General features: G+C 40.1%; 1 protein-coding gene across 1 annotated transcript; it reads right to left on the bottom strand.

Moving 5' to 3' along the window:
- Positions 1-181: 181 nt before the first annotated feature.
- On the bottom strand, positions 182-14,643 carry kif17 (kinesin family member 17). Its single transcript, XM_048173231.1, has 14 exons — positions 14,184-14,643; positions 6,666-6,812; positions 6,342-6,443; positions 6,072-6,261; positions 5,536-5,988; positions 5,351-5,451; positions 4,623-4,779; positions 4,451-4,530; positions 3,777-3,895; positions 3,322-3,550; positions 2,555-2,813; positions 2,180-2,259; positions 1,460-1,586; positions 182-1,351 (listed from the first exon to the last, which is right to left on the bottom strand). The coding sequence occupies exons 1-14, from the start codon at positions 14,412-14,414 to the stop codon at positions 1,164-1,166; spliced, it is 2,463 nt and encodes an 820-aa protein (XP_048029188.1). The 5' UTR covers positions 14,415-14,643; the 3' UTR covers positions 182-1,163.
- Between the last annotated feature and the right edge of the window lie 226 nt (positions 14,644-14,869).

Below are 14,869 nucleotides of genomic sequence, written 5' to 3'. Positions count from 1 at the left end.
CTTTTTTCTCGTAATTTAATGACTTTATTCTCAACATTTTATCTCAACTTTTTTCTCGACATTTAACGAGTTTTTTTCTCGTAATTTAATGAGTTTATTCTCACATTTTATTTCGACTTTTTTCTCGAAATTTAACAACTTTAATCTCGAGATGGTTTTATTTTTTTATTATTGCTTGGCCCTAATCCTCTTCCGTAGCATATAGTTCATCATAACATCGTAATATACATCATATACCCAAAATATACCAGGACTCCCCTGCTTTAGAGCCATTACAGTTAATGATATGCTAAAGCCCGTTGGCACTTTGATGTGATTGGTTACAAGGTAGTTTGTGACGTCAGAATCACCAGCGATTCAAAACACGTTTTTGAAACTGTCTGAAGAGAAAATACTCAGAAATGGTGTTCATTTATGAATTTGCTCATGGTTTGTCTTAAAGCATTTTAAAACACCACATAGACATATAAAACTTGATTTTCACCACAGGGGGACTTTTTCATACTTGTTATGAGTCTGGCTACAAGAGATGACTCACCAAAATGTCCAAATAGAAAAATGAAGGAAATTAAACAACACAAAACAACATTTGCAACCCATTTAAACTGCTAATGTGATGTATGTTCATATTGGCCCATGGGAACAAAAGCGAACCTTAATTTTATCCATTAAGAGTCGCTTCAGAAGCAAATTGTACTTTAAAATGGTGTACACAGATAAAATGCTTTATAAGTGACCCCATATTAAAATACTTTCTCTGAAACATCCTCAGTTATTAGAACCTTTCATTTATGGGATAAATCTTAAAAAGGACAAAGAAACTAGTTTTTCAAGACAAAAATATAGTAAGACAGCAGCATGGGTTTTCAGTGCTGAAACCTCTCAGTAAAAACACTGCAGCACATTAGGTAGCATTATTTCTACTTCAGGTAGTATTAGTTCAAATTCCTATGTTTTACACAGTGCTTACATGCCACATTGTGTGACATTTAGAACTGAAAGACGTTAGATCACAAAATTACCCTGCATGTCATTAAGCACTAATACAATAAAAATATATCTTTACATATCTACAAATGAAATAAAAACAGATAACAGCAGCTTAAAAAGACAAAGCTCTGGGCTCTCTTATATAAACAAGGGATTTGGAAAGCCATGTCCCATCAGATGTTCTCAGTTGGGATGAGCGCCTTGCTCTTCTTGCGTTTTACTTTGCCGTGTGCAGGTGGGACTCCAAGGGACTCCAAACGGAAGGGGCGTGGAAGGAGAGATTCTACACTAAGAGGAGACAAACTGGACCCGCTGGAGGTCTGGTGGGCTGAACCATTACCGACTGAACCAGAATAATTCACTGTGAGAAAATGATTAGAATTAGCAACATTTATAAACATACCACAGTTGCATGAGAGAAACAAATGAACATGAATCTGTAATGGTTTATATTACATCAACTTCTTACTTGTGTTTTTAATAGAGTCGCCAGCCAACAGCTGACTGGTCCGTTTTGGCTTGAAGTAGTTAGTGGCGATATGTTGGCTATCACTGCGGTTCAACATTAACTTGTAGCGGTCTTCCTCCTCTTCTTGCTAAAAAGAGATTTGGAGTCAGTTGGACATGCATCAAAGATATGGATGTTTTTCATATTCATAAGTAAGATTCTAAGGATCTAAAACACTTTTCACTCTACACTCAGCCCAGGGTGCTTTTAACCCTGGGTTAAAATTAATAACATTTCAAACATATTTTGTAAAAGTGGGTTAAGACCACTTTTAACCCTAGTATACGCCCAAACCTGGATTGTAATGCCAGAGTTATACAGTGTCAACTGCATTAGGGCTAGAATGTTGACCAATCATAAACTAAACTGTGCTTGCCTCATTAAATATTCATGTGCTTTGTACTTGTTACATAAACTTTTAACACGCTTTATTTAACACGCTTTATTTGGAGTAATGAAAAGGCAATATTATTATATTACTATTATGCAAATAATTAAGGTGACACAGGATTGCTTTAATCCAGGTTTAAAATGATCCTCAGCTAGCAATTTCAAGTGTAAAACCCCATTATTGAATGTTGCACATTAATCTAGCACTGATATATCTGATTCGTATGTAGTGTATCTGTGTATAAATGTCAGAAGTCATGTTTGAATGGTGTTAATTCACTGTCTGAATACCACAAAAGGGTCGACAAGGTCTGAGGCAGAATTCCTGCGTGCTGAAAGTCTGCCAGGGGCAATGGCACCTGAAGGAGGCACTGTAGAGCAAGAAGAGAGAGAATATACCTTTAAATCACACAAGAACTGACTGAAACATTTGCTTTTTTTGTGCACCTGCGCATATTCTTTTTTGGAAATGCTCAATTTAAAAGCATCTTGTTCTTCGTGATTTATTATTATAATTTAAAAAAAGCAATTTTTTTGTATCTTCTATGATCCCATTAGAAACTAGTATATAAAAGTATAGTTTATAAAATAAACTTTCATTTTTAAAGTATATTATACAAAGATCATCAATTTCCCAGTGCAGCCGTTCTCTTCCCAACACTTCACCTGCAGGTAAGCTCGTTTTCTGCACCACAACCTCTGGCAGTCTCCATGTCCCTCCATCTTCATCCCACACTGCCTCCTTCCGCAGCCGATCCAGGTTGCTGTAGTTACAGTCCCTGCGCACCAGGGGCACCATGCGCTCCAAGATTCCTTGAAGGAGCTGGCCTTCCCGCTCCAGGCGCCGGATGGTGGCCAGATAATCATCTCTCTCCATCTCAAACTCTGCCTGAAGATCTCTGATCTCCAACTTGGCAGCTTTCAGCTGTTCATTACATAAACAGATGGTTGGACATTTTAGATGGTTCTAAAGTCATCTCAATAACAAAACTAGAAATAGAATTTAGAAGTTGGTGCAAGAAAAAAAAAAGCTTCATTTTTGAACAGTGACATGTTAAAGGGATAGTTCACCCAAAGATGAAAATTCTATCATAATTTACTCACCCTCAAGTTGTTCCAAACCTGTACGAATTTCTTTCTTCTGTTGAACACAAAACAAGATATTTTGAAGAATATGTGTATCTAAACAGTTGATGGGCCATATTGACATCCACAGAGTGGAGAAAAGTCAATGGGGTCCATCAACTGTTTCCGACATTCTTCAGAATATCTTCTTTTGTGTTCAGCAGAAGAAAGAAACTCATACAGGTTTGGAACAACTTGACGGTGATTAAATGATGACAGAATTTTCATTTTTGGGTGAACTATCCCTTTAAGTAACAGTCGAATTCTGAGTGAATACTAAATATTATCTGAGTACTAAAAGCTCTAACCTTCTTCTGTGTGTTCTCCAGGTGTCTGCTCTTGGCATGAACTTCCTCCTGAATGGAATCGTACACGTTCAGCAGCACGCTGTCACTTTCCTCACTGCTCTGGCTCAGAGCTTCGATTAGCTGCTTCTTCCTCTGGTCAGCCAGAGTCTTCCTCTGTCTGTGTCTCTGCTTCAGTTCCTCGTTCCTCACCTGCTCTCCACCCACAAACTCCTGCTCCAGCTGCTGCAGCCTTTAGGCCAACAAAATATAACAGAGGCAGCAATTAAGTTCATCCCCTCCATATTTATCCAAATGTTATTATGTCCATAGCTATTACCATCCAGATAATTCATTCTCCTTCCCTCTTAAAGGCCCAGCATGTTTAAGAGTGTACATTTTTAAGTGTTCAAATACTTTTTGGTGCCTTTTGTATTTGACCAAACTCTTGACCGCAAATGGCTGTCTGAGCATCTCACCTTTCTAAAACATGCTTCTGGTCCAGTTGAACTGGTCTGGCAACCACAATTGTATCTGAAACCGAACTCTCTGCACTGGGAGCTCCTTCGACACTAGCAGCAGCAGAAGACGGACTCTCCTACACAAATAAGAGTCATTTAGATTTGTGAGATTAAAAAAACTCAGTAACTCTTTTAAATTTTAAACACATCTGCATGACCTACTCGGCTGCGTGATTGTTTATATTGTCACAAAAATGTAAATTGTATTTTCGCATAGCTCTATATATAGTTATATTATCGTCAACTTAATCTGCATACATACAATACACTCACAAAGTGATATAAACTATATAGCAAATAGCCAGACTTTTTATTTCATTGCAAAATTTAACTGCATTATTGCCCAGCTCTTTATATAAAGTATTAGTATGTACAACTTTAGCTGCTTACATATAGTATACTCACTTAAGTGCGACATATACTAGAGCATTGCTGCAAAATGTAATCTATATTATCGCCCAGCTCTAATCTGCTAAATGCGACTATAAGGCATGAAGATATTAAGATATTCTAAGCATTAAAGTCACGATTTTCTGTTATTTTTTGCTTTGAAACAATGTGTATTGTGAAAACACCATCTAAATAAATTTGACTTGACTACTTAAACCAAGTTTTAGACAAAAACAAAGCACCTCGGGTACATCATGGTCAACACTGGCCCGTTCTTCTGTAGCCACAGGTGCAGTGATGGGCTCTTCTTTAGGAAGGCCACCTGTTTAAGGAGAGATTGCAGGAGAAATTCGACCAGATTAAGACAATCTAGAACCTAAAGTTGTACCTAAAGTAAACTAGTTTCAACATTACCAGTGGTGTGTGCTCGACTAGCTCTGGACCTCTCCAAAGAAGAGAGTCTGGTCTCGTATGATGTTCTCAAGGCAGCAATGTCCTCCTGGAGCTTGACTTTGGACTCTTGTTCAGCATCATACTCGGCCTGCAGCCTCGCTAGTTTCTTCTCATATTCCTAAATTTACATTTACATGTACATTAATGAATTTGGCACTGGCAGACACTTTTATCCAAAGCAACTGGCTTTCTGTGGGAATTGAACCCATGACCTTGGCAATGCTCTACTGTTTGATCTTACCTAGTATTTAATTATTTCTATTGACAATGAGAAAACCAATCAACACATTAAAATAGAAAGTTTCTTCAAAAATCCTTCATCTCCTGAGGTGAAGGCCTCATCCTAGTGCAGAAACAACAACATTAAAGGGTTAGTTCACCCAAAAATGAAAATTCTGTCATTAATTACTCAGCTTCATGTCATTCCAAGCTCGTAAGACATTCGTTCATCTTCCGAACACAAATGAAGATCTTTTTAATGAAATCTGAGAGCTTTCTGTCCCTCCATTGACAGCCTATGCAACTACCACTTTCAAGGCCCAGAAAGCTCTCAGATTTCATTAAAAAGATCTCCATTTGTGTTCTGAAGATGAACGAAGGTCTTACGGGTTTGGAACGACATGAGGGTGAGTAATTAATGACAGAATTTTCATTTTTGGGTGAACTATCCCTTTAAAGACTCTACACACCTCTTTTATCCTGTCTTTCTCTGCTTCGCTCTCTGATGTGTTGCTCTGGGGTCGCGACACAGCAGCTGAAGAATCTCCTGACTTCTGACCTGTCAGAAGTGCTGATAACAGACAAAAATAAGTCGAAATTGTGCTCTTTCACAATTCAAAGAGATTCAAATGTACACAAATTATGTGTTTCTTACAGCTGAGGTTGGTAGACCCCAGCTGCCCAGAGATTAACGCCCGCAACTTCTTGATTTCCTCCTGATACTCGCGAAGGAGGGCATCTTTTGGGTCCTCGTTGATGCGGGGACGGTTTTGGATGCTCTTGGCGCGATTGGCGTAGCGTAGAGTACTGATGCTCTCTTCGTAATTGTTGTCGGCAGGTGAGAGACAGGCTACCATGAGGGTACGAGTGTTTCCGCCCAGAGAGTCCTGAAGCAAACGAGTGAGTTTGGAATCGCGATACGGGATGTGCTTGGAACGACCGTCCACCAACGCAGATATAACATTGCCAAGGGCTGAAAGGGACAAGTTGATTTTGGTGGCTTCTTGAAGGCGATCTCCAGTAGCACCGGTTTTCGACTGTCGTTCACTACCTGCAAGGTCCACGAGATTGAGCTTCCCAGCACGCAGATGTTCTTCACCTGCAGCATCTAAGCTCATATGAAGATTACAGATGTTTTATATACATTTATTTAAGCAGAACTCAGTAAAAATGTGTGATTGAGACACAAACCTGTGTTGCAGATCTCCAGGTGAATGGTGAATATGGAGTGTGAGCGAGATGAATCTTTGTTCATGAGTGTGTATCCCACAGAGCGATTCCTCCAGCCCTGATCCATGATCCGCTCACATTCCCCAACGCTGTGCACCGTATGCATGGACAGATCCCGTACATACACACCACGCTCAGGATGCTCCTTCAGCTTCAACACACACAGCATTGAGACATTCAGTCCATGTTAACTAATATACAATGAGCTATGTGTGATCAGTGGAGACTTACTTCCATCTTCTGTTTGGTGTCTTTTGCCAAAAGATCTCTGATTTCCTCCTTGTAAATTTCCAGGTAAGAGGCCCGTACAAGGAATTTGGTGTTCTCTGCACACTTATAGAAAAGGTTAAATGTCACTTAAAAACTTTATCACAAGGAATATATAGTATTTCGGCTCTAAACATCTTACTGACCACAAACTTTTGAATGGTAGTAATGTATTTATAATATTTCACTTTCATTCCATTTACTGTCATATTGAATATTATAAGTCAGAGAATATTAGATTTTATACTATGATTGTATCCTTCCTATCTAAATATGCAAACAGGTTACCTGGATTGTCTCAAAGATGTGCTCAAAAGCTCTAGGGATGATTCCCCTCTGGGAAGGAGGATCTAGAACACCTTGCATAGTAAACGACTTGCCACTTCCTGTTTGTCCATAAGCAAAAATGGTCCCATTGTAGCCCTCAGTTACACCCTGTTTATAAAATAATGATATATTTGACACTGATTAGTACATGATACAAAAACATAGACAGACAGACAGACAGACAGACAGATATATAGATAGATAGATAGATAGATAGATAGATAGATAGATAGATAGATAGATAACCAGAGACAGATGATAGATAGATAGATAGATAGATAGATAGATAGATAGATAGATAGATAGATGATAGACAGACAGACGATATAGACAGACAAATAGATAGATAACAGACAGACAGACAGATAGATAGAAAGATAGATAGACAGACAGATAGATAGATAGATAGATAGATAAACAGATAGATAAACAGATAGATAGATAGATAGATAGATAGATAGATAGACAGAGAGACAGACAGATAGATAGATAGATAGATAGATAGATAGATAGATAGATAGATAGATAGATAGATAACCAGAGACAGATGATAGATAGATAGATAGACAGACAGATGATAGACAGACAGACAGACAATAGACAGACAAATAGATAGATGACAGACAGACAGACAGATAGATAGATAGATAGATAGACAGAGAGACAGACAGACAGATAGATAGATAGATAGATAGATAGACAGATAGATAGATAGATAGATAGATAGATAGATAGATAGACAGAGAGATAGATAGATAGATAGATAGATAGATAGATAGATAGATAGATAGATAGATAGATAGATAGATAGATAGATAGATAGATAGATAGATAGATAGATAGATAGATAGATAGAGTCTAAAGGGCCCAATTTACATGTGTATCTAGTAAATAATCAATTATAGGAAGGGCTGTAGGTTACTTCCGTGACTAATTTAAACTCTGTGGTATTCTGTTTCAGATATAGTCCATGGGCCAGACGAGATGTCGGTACCACTCAAGGTGGCAAAGGTTGCTTATACTTTTTGAAAAGATACATGTCTGTAGTTAACATTTTTGTATGATAACCCTTCTGGAGTCACAGCTAAATTAGTGTTATCAGCTGTTAAAGTTACACTCCCCCATTGAAAAAACACGTTTTTGACACAGGTGCATACCTTGTTATTGACCTTTATTAAAGACACATTTACATATTTTATGTTGTTATGTTTGGTATCATTTTAAAGGGGACATTCTGAGCTTTCATTCAAGTCCTTTTATGAACACTTTGGAAAAGTACAGCCTACCCTGGAGCTCATCAAACTTTTAATCACACACATTTTCCTGCCATTTCCGCCTAAGTCATCTTTTGTCTTTTAATCCTGTGGCATCAGGGAGCATCAGAGATACAAAATGTGAACACTGTAATACTGACATGACTCTAAGGATTCAGAAAATGTATAATTTCCATGTATTATCTCATTCTGATGGGATGACTTGTGCCTTATATCAGACATGGCGTTTTTTGAAGAAAACTAGTTTTGCCAAACTCTGAGGTTTTAATCCCATTGGCCTCTGACTTTCATTTGTACTCAACCATCTTATGAACTCTGTGATTTGAATTTGATATTGCTGGTCTGGTCAGTACTGTCTGACCACTTCTGTTTGATATGTTGCCTGGGCTTCAGAACTCTGCTCTAGAATCTTTGCTTCAGACAGTAACAAAAAGTATGCTTGTTGTGTGAGGAATGGTTTCTTTGGTTACAGAATGTTTAAGGTCATGCTTATGCTCCCAGAATGCTGTACCAGATCTGTAGGGTTTAATATTTGATGGTTAGTTGACAGTTAGGCACAATGAGAGTCAACACGTCAACCTATGTCAGTTAGGTAAGCTTTATTTCTGTAAAGCCAAAGATAACAGTTAATATGGCAACCAGCAAGGAAGCAAATGACAGTCCAGAGCCAAAAATGGAGTGTATCATCCACTGCTCTGATGATAAAGATAAGTTGGTTTCACTACAAGGAGTTGACTCCTGGAAAACTCTGCTCAGGGCAGCTCAGATACGGAACCACGCACCAATTTTAGAAATGGTAGAAGACCTTCCTGAGGGAAAGATTCCAATACTTTATTACCACAGAAAGTGTCGCAGTATCTTCACTATGAAGAAACTTCTTGATGGCATTCTTGAAAAAGAGAAACAAAGTGCTAGTGGCTCTAATAAAAAGAAAGAATCTAAAAGAGAAGCTAGACATGTCTCATCAACATGTAGGACTTACAGCGAGGAGTGCATATTTTGTCAAAAAACTGACAAATATGTAAAAGGACAAAATAAAAGGGAAAAAGTGGTACAGTGTAGAGAACTTCGAGCTGATGAAAAGATACGAAGTGTAGCCACAAAAAAAATGGACAGTAGAATACTGGCTATTGTAAGTAGAGACCTTGTAGCAGCAGAGGGACACTACCACAGATCTTGTTACAGATTGTACACAAAAGAAGACATCCCTAAAAATGTGTCAGCCTGTGATGAATGTGATGATGTTGAAGCCCAGTATGATGCTGCTGTACAATCATCATTTGATGAACTATTTCAGTTCATCAGGGTGGAGCTTTTTGCCAACCCTAAAGTGATGTCTATGACTGATCTAACTTCCAGACTGACTGCTTCAATGGAATCCAAAGGAATCATCCACGTCAAAAATGCAACCAAAAAGCACATACGGCGAAAGCTTGAGCATGAGTTTGGTGGAGCACTCCACATCATCCCTGACGATAATGGAAAACTCCTGCTCTATCCAGATAATTTGTCCATGAGGGAACTTGTCAAAGAAAACCACAACCTGAAAATTAAAGACAAAGATGCTGTAGCAAGAGTAGCCATACATTTGAGAGCAGACATCAAGGAACAAGATGTTCCTCAGTCCTGGCCACCTGATGTTAAATCAGAAGAAGAATGCCCTACCATTCCAGAGTCACTTAGCGTTTTCCTTTGTTATCTACTCACAGGTTGTCATGATGTTCTTCATGCAACGCAGAGAGTTCAGCGGCTTGTGCAATCGTTTGGTCAAGATATAGTATATGCAGTGACATGTGGAAGTGTAAAACCCTCTAAGCATATCATTCTCCCATTTAGTGTCAAGTCATTAACAGGCAATGTAGAGCTGATAAACATCTTAAACAGGCTCGGTCACTGTGTGTCTTATTCACAGCTGGAGGAGATTGACACAGCCCTCTGTCTCCAAAAACTCATTTCCACTGAAAGTGATATAGCTTTGCCCACTAACATCCATCCTGGCCTATTCACTACTTTAGCCTGGGACAACATTGATCGCTTGGAGGAAACAGTCAGTGGTATGGGAACATCCCATAGAGTGAATGGGATAGCTGTGCAAGCAAAGAAATCTGACCAAGATGCTGTCCAACCCAAGCCAGCTGTTTCCAAAACAAAGCAACGGAGCATCAGTGCACCTGCAACAATGTTGCCTTCTTACAATGCTGGACAACGAGTGGGTCCGCCACAAAGCAAATGTGCAGACATCAATACTGCAGCCAATACTCAGCTTGCTCGAAAAAAGAACCTTATTTGGGTGCTTGCACGCTTGCCACAACAAGAAGAACAGCCAATCAGCAGCTGGACAGGCTTCAACATCCTAACGCGAGACAAATTGGTGGTCATCCCCAACAATATAGGCTACCTGCCCACAATCAATGCTCCAGCAACACAAATGGCTACAGTCAAAGAGGTGCTCAACCAGTCATTAAAGATCATGCAACAGTTAGGCCTGAAAAAGATTGTTTGTGTCTTCGACCAAGCTCTTTATGCAAAGGCTGTTGAGATTGGATGGAAACACAGTGAGTTCCAAAACATCATTCCCAGACATGGTGTATTCCACACAATTTGCACAATGTTGGGAATACTAGGGAAGCGTTTTGAAGACGCTGGACTCCGAGACCTCTGCATTGAATCTGGTGTTGTAGCAGAAGGTTCTGTTGCTGGTGTATTGGATGGTCGCAAGTACAACAGGGCTGTGCGACTACATAAGCTTCTGTATGAGGCATTCATGCGGCTAGCATGGAATGGTTTCCTGGCCTGGTTGGAAGATAACCACCCAACCAGCAGAGGTTACCTCGAGGAAACACAGAAGTCAATTCTTACCCTCAGGGAAGAGGTTTCAGAGGATGCTTTGAAGGAGGTCCTTGAGAGCAGCCCTTGTACACGCATCATGGAGCTTTTCGAAGTATACTGCGAGTTTCTCAGAAATGGAAATGGCAGTCTTTCTGCATTCTGGATGTCTTACTTGGACATGGTGGAAATCTTGTTGGGGCTCATAAGGGCATCGAGAGAGGGAGACTGGATTCTTCACTTGGCGAGCATTCGAGCGATGATTCCTTGGTGCTTCGCATATGACAGAATAAATTATGCACGCTACCTTCCCTACTACTATGCTCAAATGTTGCAACTGCCCTCCACACACCCAGATGTGTTCAAAGAATTCATGGAAGGTTGTTTCTCTGTACAGATGGGCTCCACCAATACCTTTGGTCGAATCCCTGTTGACCAAGCCATAGAGGAAACTGTAAACAAAGACACCCAGACAGCTGGAGGTACAAAAGGATTCAGTTTGAAGCCAGGAGCTGTGACCAAATATTACCTAATGGCTGAATACAGATCTTTGTTCCTCAGACAGCTGAGAGACCTGATAGGTCAAGGCAGCTCCAAGCTGTCCCATCAAGATCTACAGGCTTCACGGATCATCAGAGATGAGAAGGATGTCAAGTCTCTCGTTGACCTTATGGAAAATAACTGGCTCAATCCTATGGCCCCCAATGGCATTGATTTGGTTAGCCTCTCAACTGGCTCCATTGCTCCTCCTGATGTGACCAGGGATCTCCTGAGAGCCTCTGAGATCGGGGAAGAGGCTTACCAGATATTTAGACAATCAAGACTAGAAGAGGACCCAACATCTTTAAAATTCCTTGACAAGATGACCAAACAAGGCCTCAAAACATTCTCCAACATCAACACAAAAAGATCTCATGGAAAGAAAGGACAAGATGTTGTTCTCAAGGCCGATAGAAATCTGTTTAGCCACATGATCCTTGTAGCTGAAAGCAGAAATGTTAATATGAAGGATGTTCTCTCTCACCCCCTTGGCCCGCTGCCATGGGCACTCGCCAACACTGATGGCACCTTACGAAAAACCAACAAGGCTGCACTTGCTAGAGAACTCGAAAAGAATGTCTCTCCAGCAGAACACATCCCAACACCATCTGCTTGCATCATTGATGGGATGAGCCTTATTCAAAAAATGAATGGCGACAACAGAACCTTTGCACAGGTGGCAAAGTCAGCGTTGCTGTCGGTCCTGCAAGAAGGTGAGAAAAGTGAGAGACTAGATGTTGTTTTTGATGTCTATCACCAAACTTCCATCAAAGATGCTGAACGAGTAAACCGGGGTGCAGACTCCGCTCTCCAGCACAAGAACCTTGTAGGTGGGCACTATGTGAGACAGTGGCGGAAATTCCTTTGTAGTTCCTCCAACAAGAACAGCCTAATCAAGTTTCTAGTGGCAGAATGGAAGCATCCACAATACAGACAATTGCTGCATGGCAAAACTCTGTACATGACCTGTGAAGAAACTTGTTACAAGCTGACAAAGGAGAAGTGTGAGGAAGTAACAGAGTTGCACTCGACACACGAGGAAGCTGACACACGTTTGCTGCTGCATGCATTGCATGCATCTAATGCAGGCTCAAAGTCCGTAATCATCACAGCTGAGGACACTGATGTCATGGTGCTTTGTCTTGCATTCCAGAAAGATATCACCTGTCCTATTTATCAAAAATGTGGAACACAGAATCGTACCCGTTTTGTTGACATCACTAAACTGGTAGGCTCAATTGGATATGGCATGTGTGATAGCCTAATTGGTCTACATGCATTCACAGGCTGTGATACGGTCAGTGCATTTGCTGGTCAAGGGAAGTTGAAAGCCCTGAAGATGCTGAAAAAGGACACCTCATACCAAGACACCTTCAGTCAACTGGGGAAGTCTTGGAATGTAACAGAGGATCTTTTCCAGAAAATTGAACAGTTTACCTGTTGCATGTACACCGCTAATAAGAGCACAGGTAAAGTCAATGAACTACGTCACCAGCTGTTCCGTGCCAAAAGGGGAGCAATTGAGTCTAGCCAGCTGCCACCATGTAGAGACTGTCTTTACATGCATGTTCAACGGTCAAACTATCAAGCAGCAATCTGGAAGAGCTGTTTACAAACTTCACCTGTGGTGCCAAGCCCAACTCTGCATGGTTGGACCATCAATGATGGCAAGTTGGCCATTCATTGGATGCGTTCTGCACCTGCACCAGAAATGGTGTTGGAGCTGCTTTCTTGCAAGTGTGTGCGTTCATGTAAACTTCCAGATTGCACATGCCTGTCAAATGGACTGTCCTGCACAGATATGTGTAGATTGCAAACCTGCAGCAATCAAAAACAAGCTGATGATCCACAGCCCAAATTTGAACTTGGGGAATCAGATGAAGAAAGTGATGACCTGTTTGAGTGAAGAGTCCTGCTGATGTTCTGAAGGTTGATATTGTTATTATTATTATTATCATAAAGTTTTAGATTTTGTTTGTATTATTACCAATGTACATACAATGGTGTTTGCACAATACCTGACAAATGTAAACTTTATTGTTGGTTGTTCATAGTTGTAAAATGATTGTGAAATTATTGCCATTCTTTCAACAAATATAAAATGAGTGTGAATCAATCTCACTGACTTTGGTCTGCTTACTATTTTGACTTCTTTTTTCAAAAAAAAAAAAAAAAAAAAACCCCCCATGTCTGATATAAGGCTGAAAACCACCCCATCAAAATGAGATAATATGAGGAAATTATACATTTTCTGAATCCTTAGAGTCATGTCAGTATTACAGTGTTCACATTTTGTATCTCTGATGCTCCCTGATGCCACAGGATTAAAAGACAAAAGATGACTTAGGCGGAAATGGCAGGAAAATATGTGTGATTAAAAGTTTGATGAGCTCCAGGGTAGGCTGTACTTTTCCAAAGTGTTCATAAAAGGACTTGAATGAAAGCTCAGACTGTCCCCTTTAAAATGATACCAAACATAACAACATAAAATATGTAAATGTGTCTTTAATAAAGGTCAATAACAAGGTATGCACCTGTGTCAAAAACGTGTTTTTTCAATGGGGGAGTGTAACTTTAACAGCTGATAACACTAATTTAGCTGTGAATCCAGAAGGGTTATCATACAAAAATGTTAACTACAGACATGTATCTTTTCAAAAAGTATAAGCAACCTTTGCCACCTTGAGTGGTACCGACATCTCGTCTGGCCCATGGACTAATAAGGACAACAGGTATCAGATAACCCATATCTATGAGTATGCACACTGGAAAATGTTAGACCCTATAGAGGATCTAGCTGTCACACTGACCAATCACACACAAAAAAAATCAATATTACCTCCACCAGAGGATATGCGATCTCGTTGTAGATCTGCTCGGTGGAATGGTTCATATAATAAGTCCCATCAAACGTGAATTGTTTGGGCGGCTCTTCCGAGGCTCCAGGTTTCTCAATGAAACACTGACAATGACTGCTGTCAATGGAAACCACCATCTTACAGTTCAGCACCTTCTCTCTGTCGTTCAGTGGTCGACACCTGACGACCACCTTCACGGATTCGGATGCCATCAGGACGGATGGTGTGGTCACTGAAATTTCACTCTAAAGATCAGACTGCAGTGTGTCATGGTCATCTCATGAAGACGAGCAGCTCTTCTGTTATCAGAAAAGACGCTTACGAACACTGTCATCCGGTCCAGGGTCCATAAAGGCCCGTTTAAGGTCAGGCTGCGGTTCGCGACATTAAAGCAGCGTGTTTCTCTCGCTGAGGCTTTCGGCGTTGCCTAGCAACTCCAAACTTCAAACTCGCCGGCTGCATCAGCACAAAGCGCCCCCCGTGACATGCGCACTGGATATTGTTTGTTATTTGCATAAAATATAATAAATACAGCCGACATGTATTAATAAATGTCCATGTATTTTGTATAAAAATTTTTTTAGGACCAGTAAAAATAAAAATAAGCACAAAATATCCCCCAAAATTCGCAGTATATACTTTAACACATCGTGAGAAAATTAAAATC

This window comes from Megalobrama amblycephala, linkage group LG21 (genome assembly GCF_018812025.1).
Source record: "Megalobrama amblycephala isolate DHTTF-2021 linkage group LG21, ASM1881202v1, whole genome shotgun sequence".
NCBI lineage: Eukaryota > Metazoa > Chordata > Actinopteri > Cypriniformes > Xenocyprididae > Megalobrama > Megalobrama amblycephala.
This window is presented reverse-complemented; position numbering and strand designations above follow the sequence as displayed.

Bases quoted from the DNA above. Each gene is read 5' to 3' on its own strand.
- kif17 (XM_048173231.1), bottom strand. From the start codon at position 14,414: ATGGCATCCGAATCCGTGAAGGTGGTCGTCAGGTGTCGACCACTGAAC. The intron at 4,780-5,350 runs GTGTGTAGAGTC...ATGTAAATTTAG, and splicing joins AGAAAGACAGGATAAAAGAG to GAATATGAGAAGAAACTAGC. The intron at 1,352-1,459 runs GTAAGAAGTTGA...ATTTTCTCACAG, and splicing joins CGACTCTATTAAAAACACAA to TGAATTATTCTGGTTCAGTC.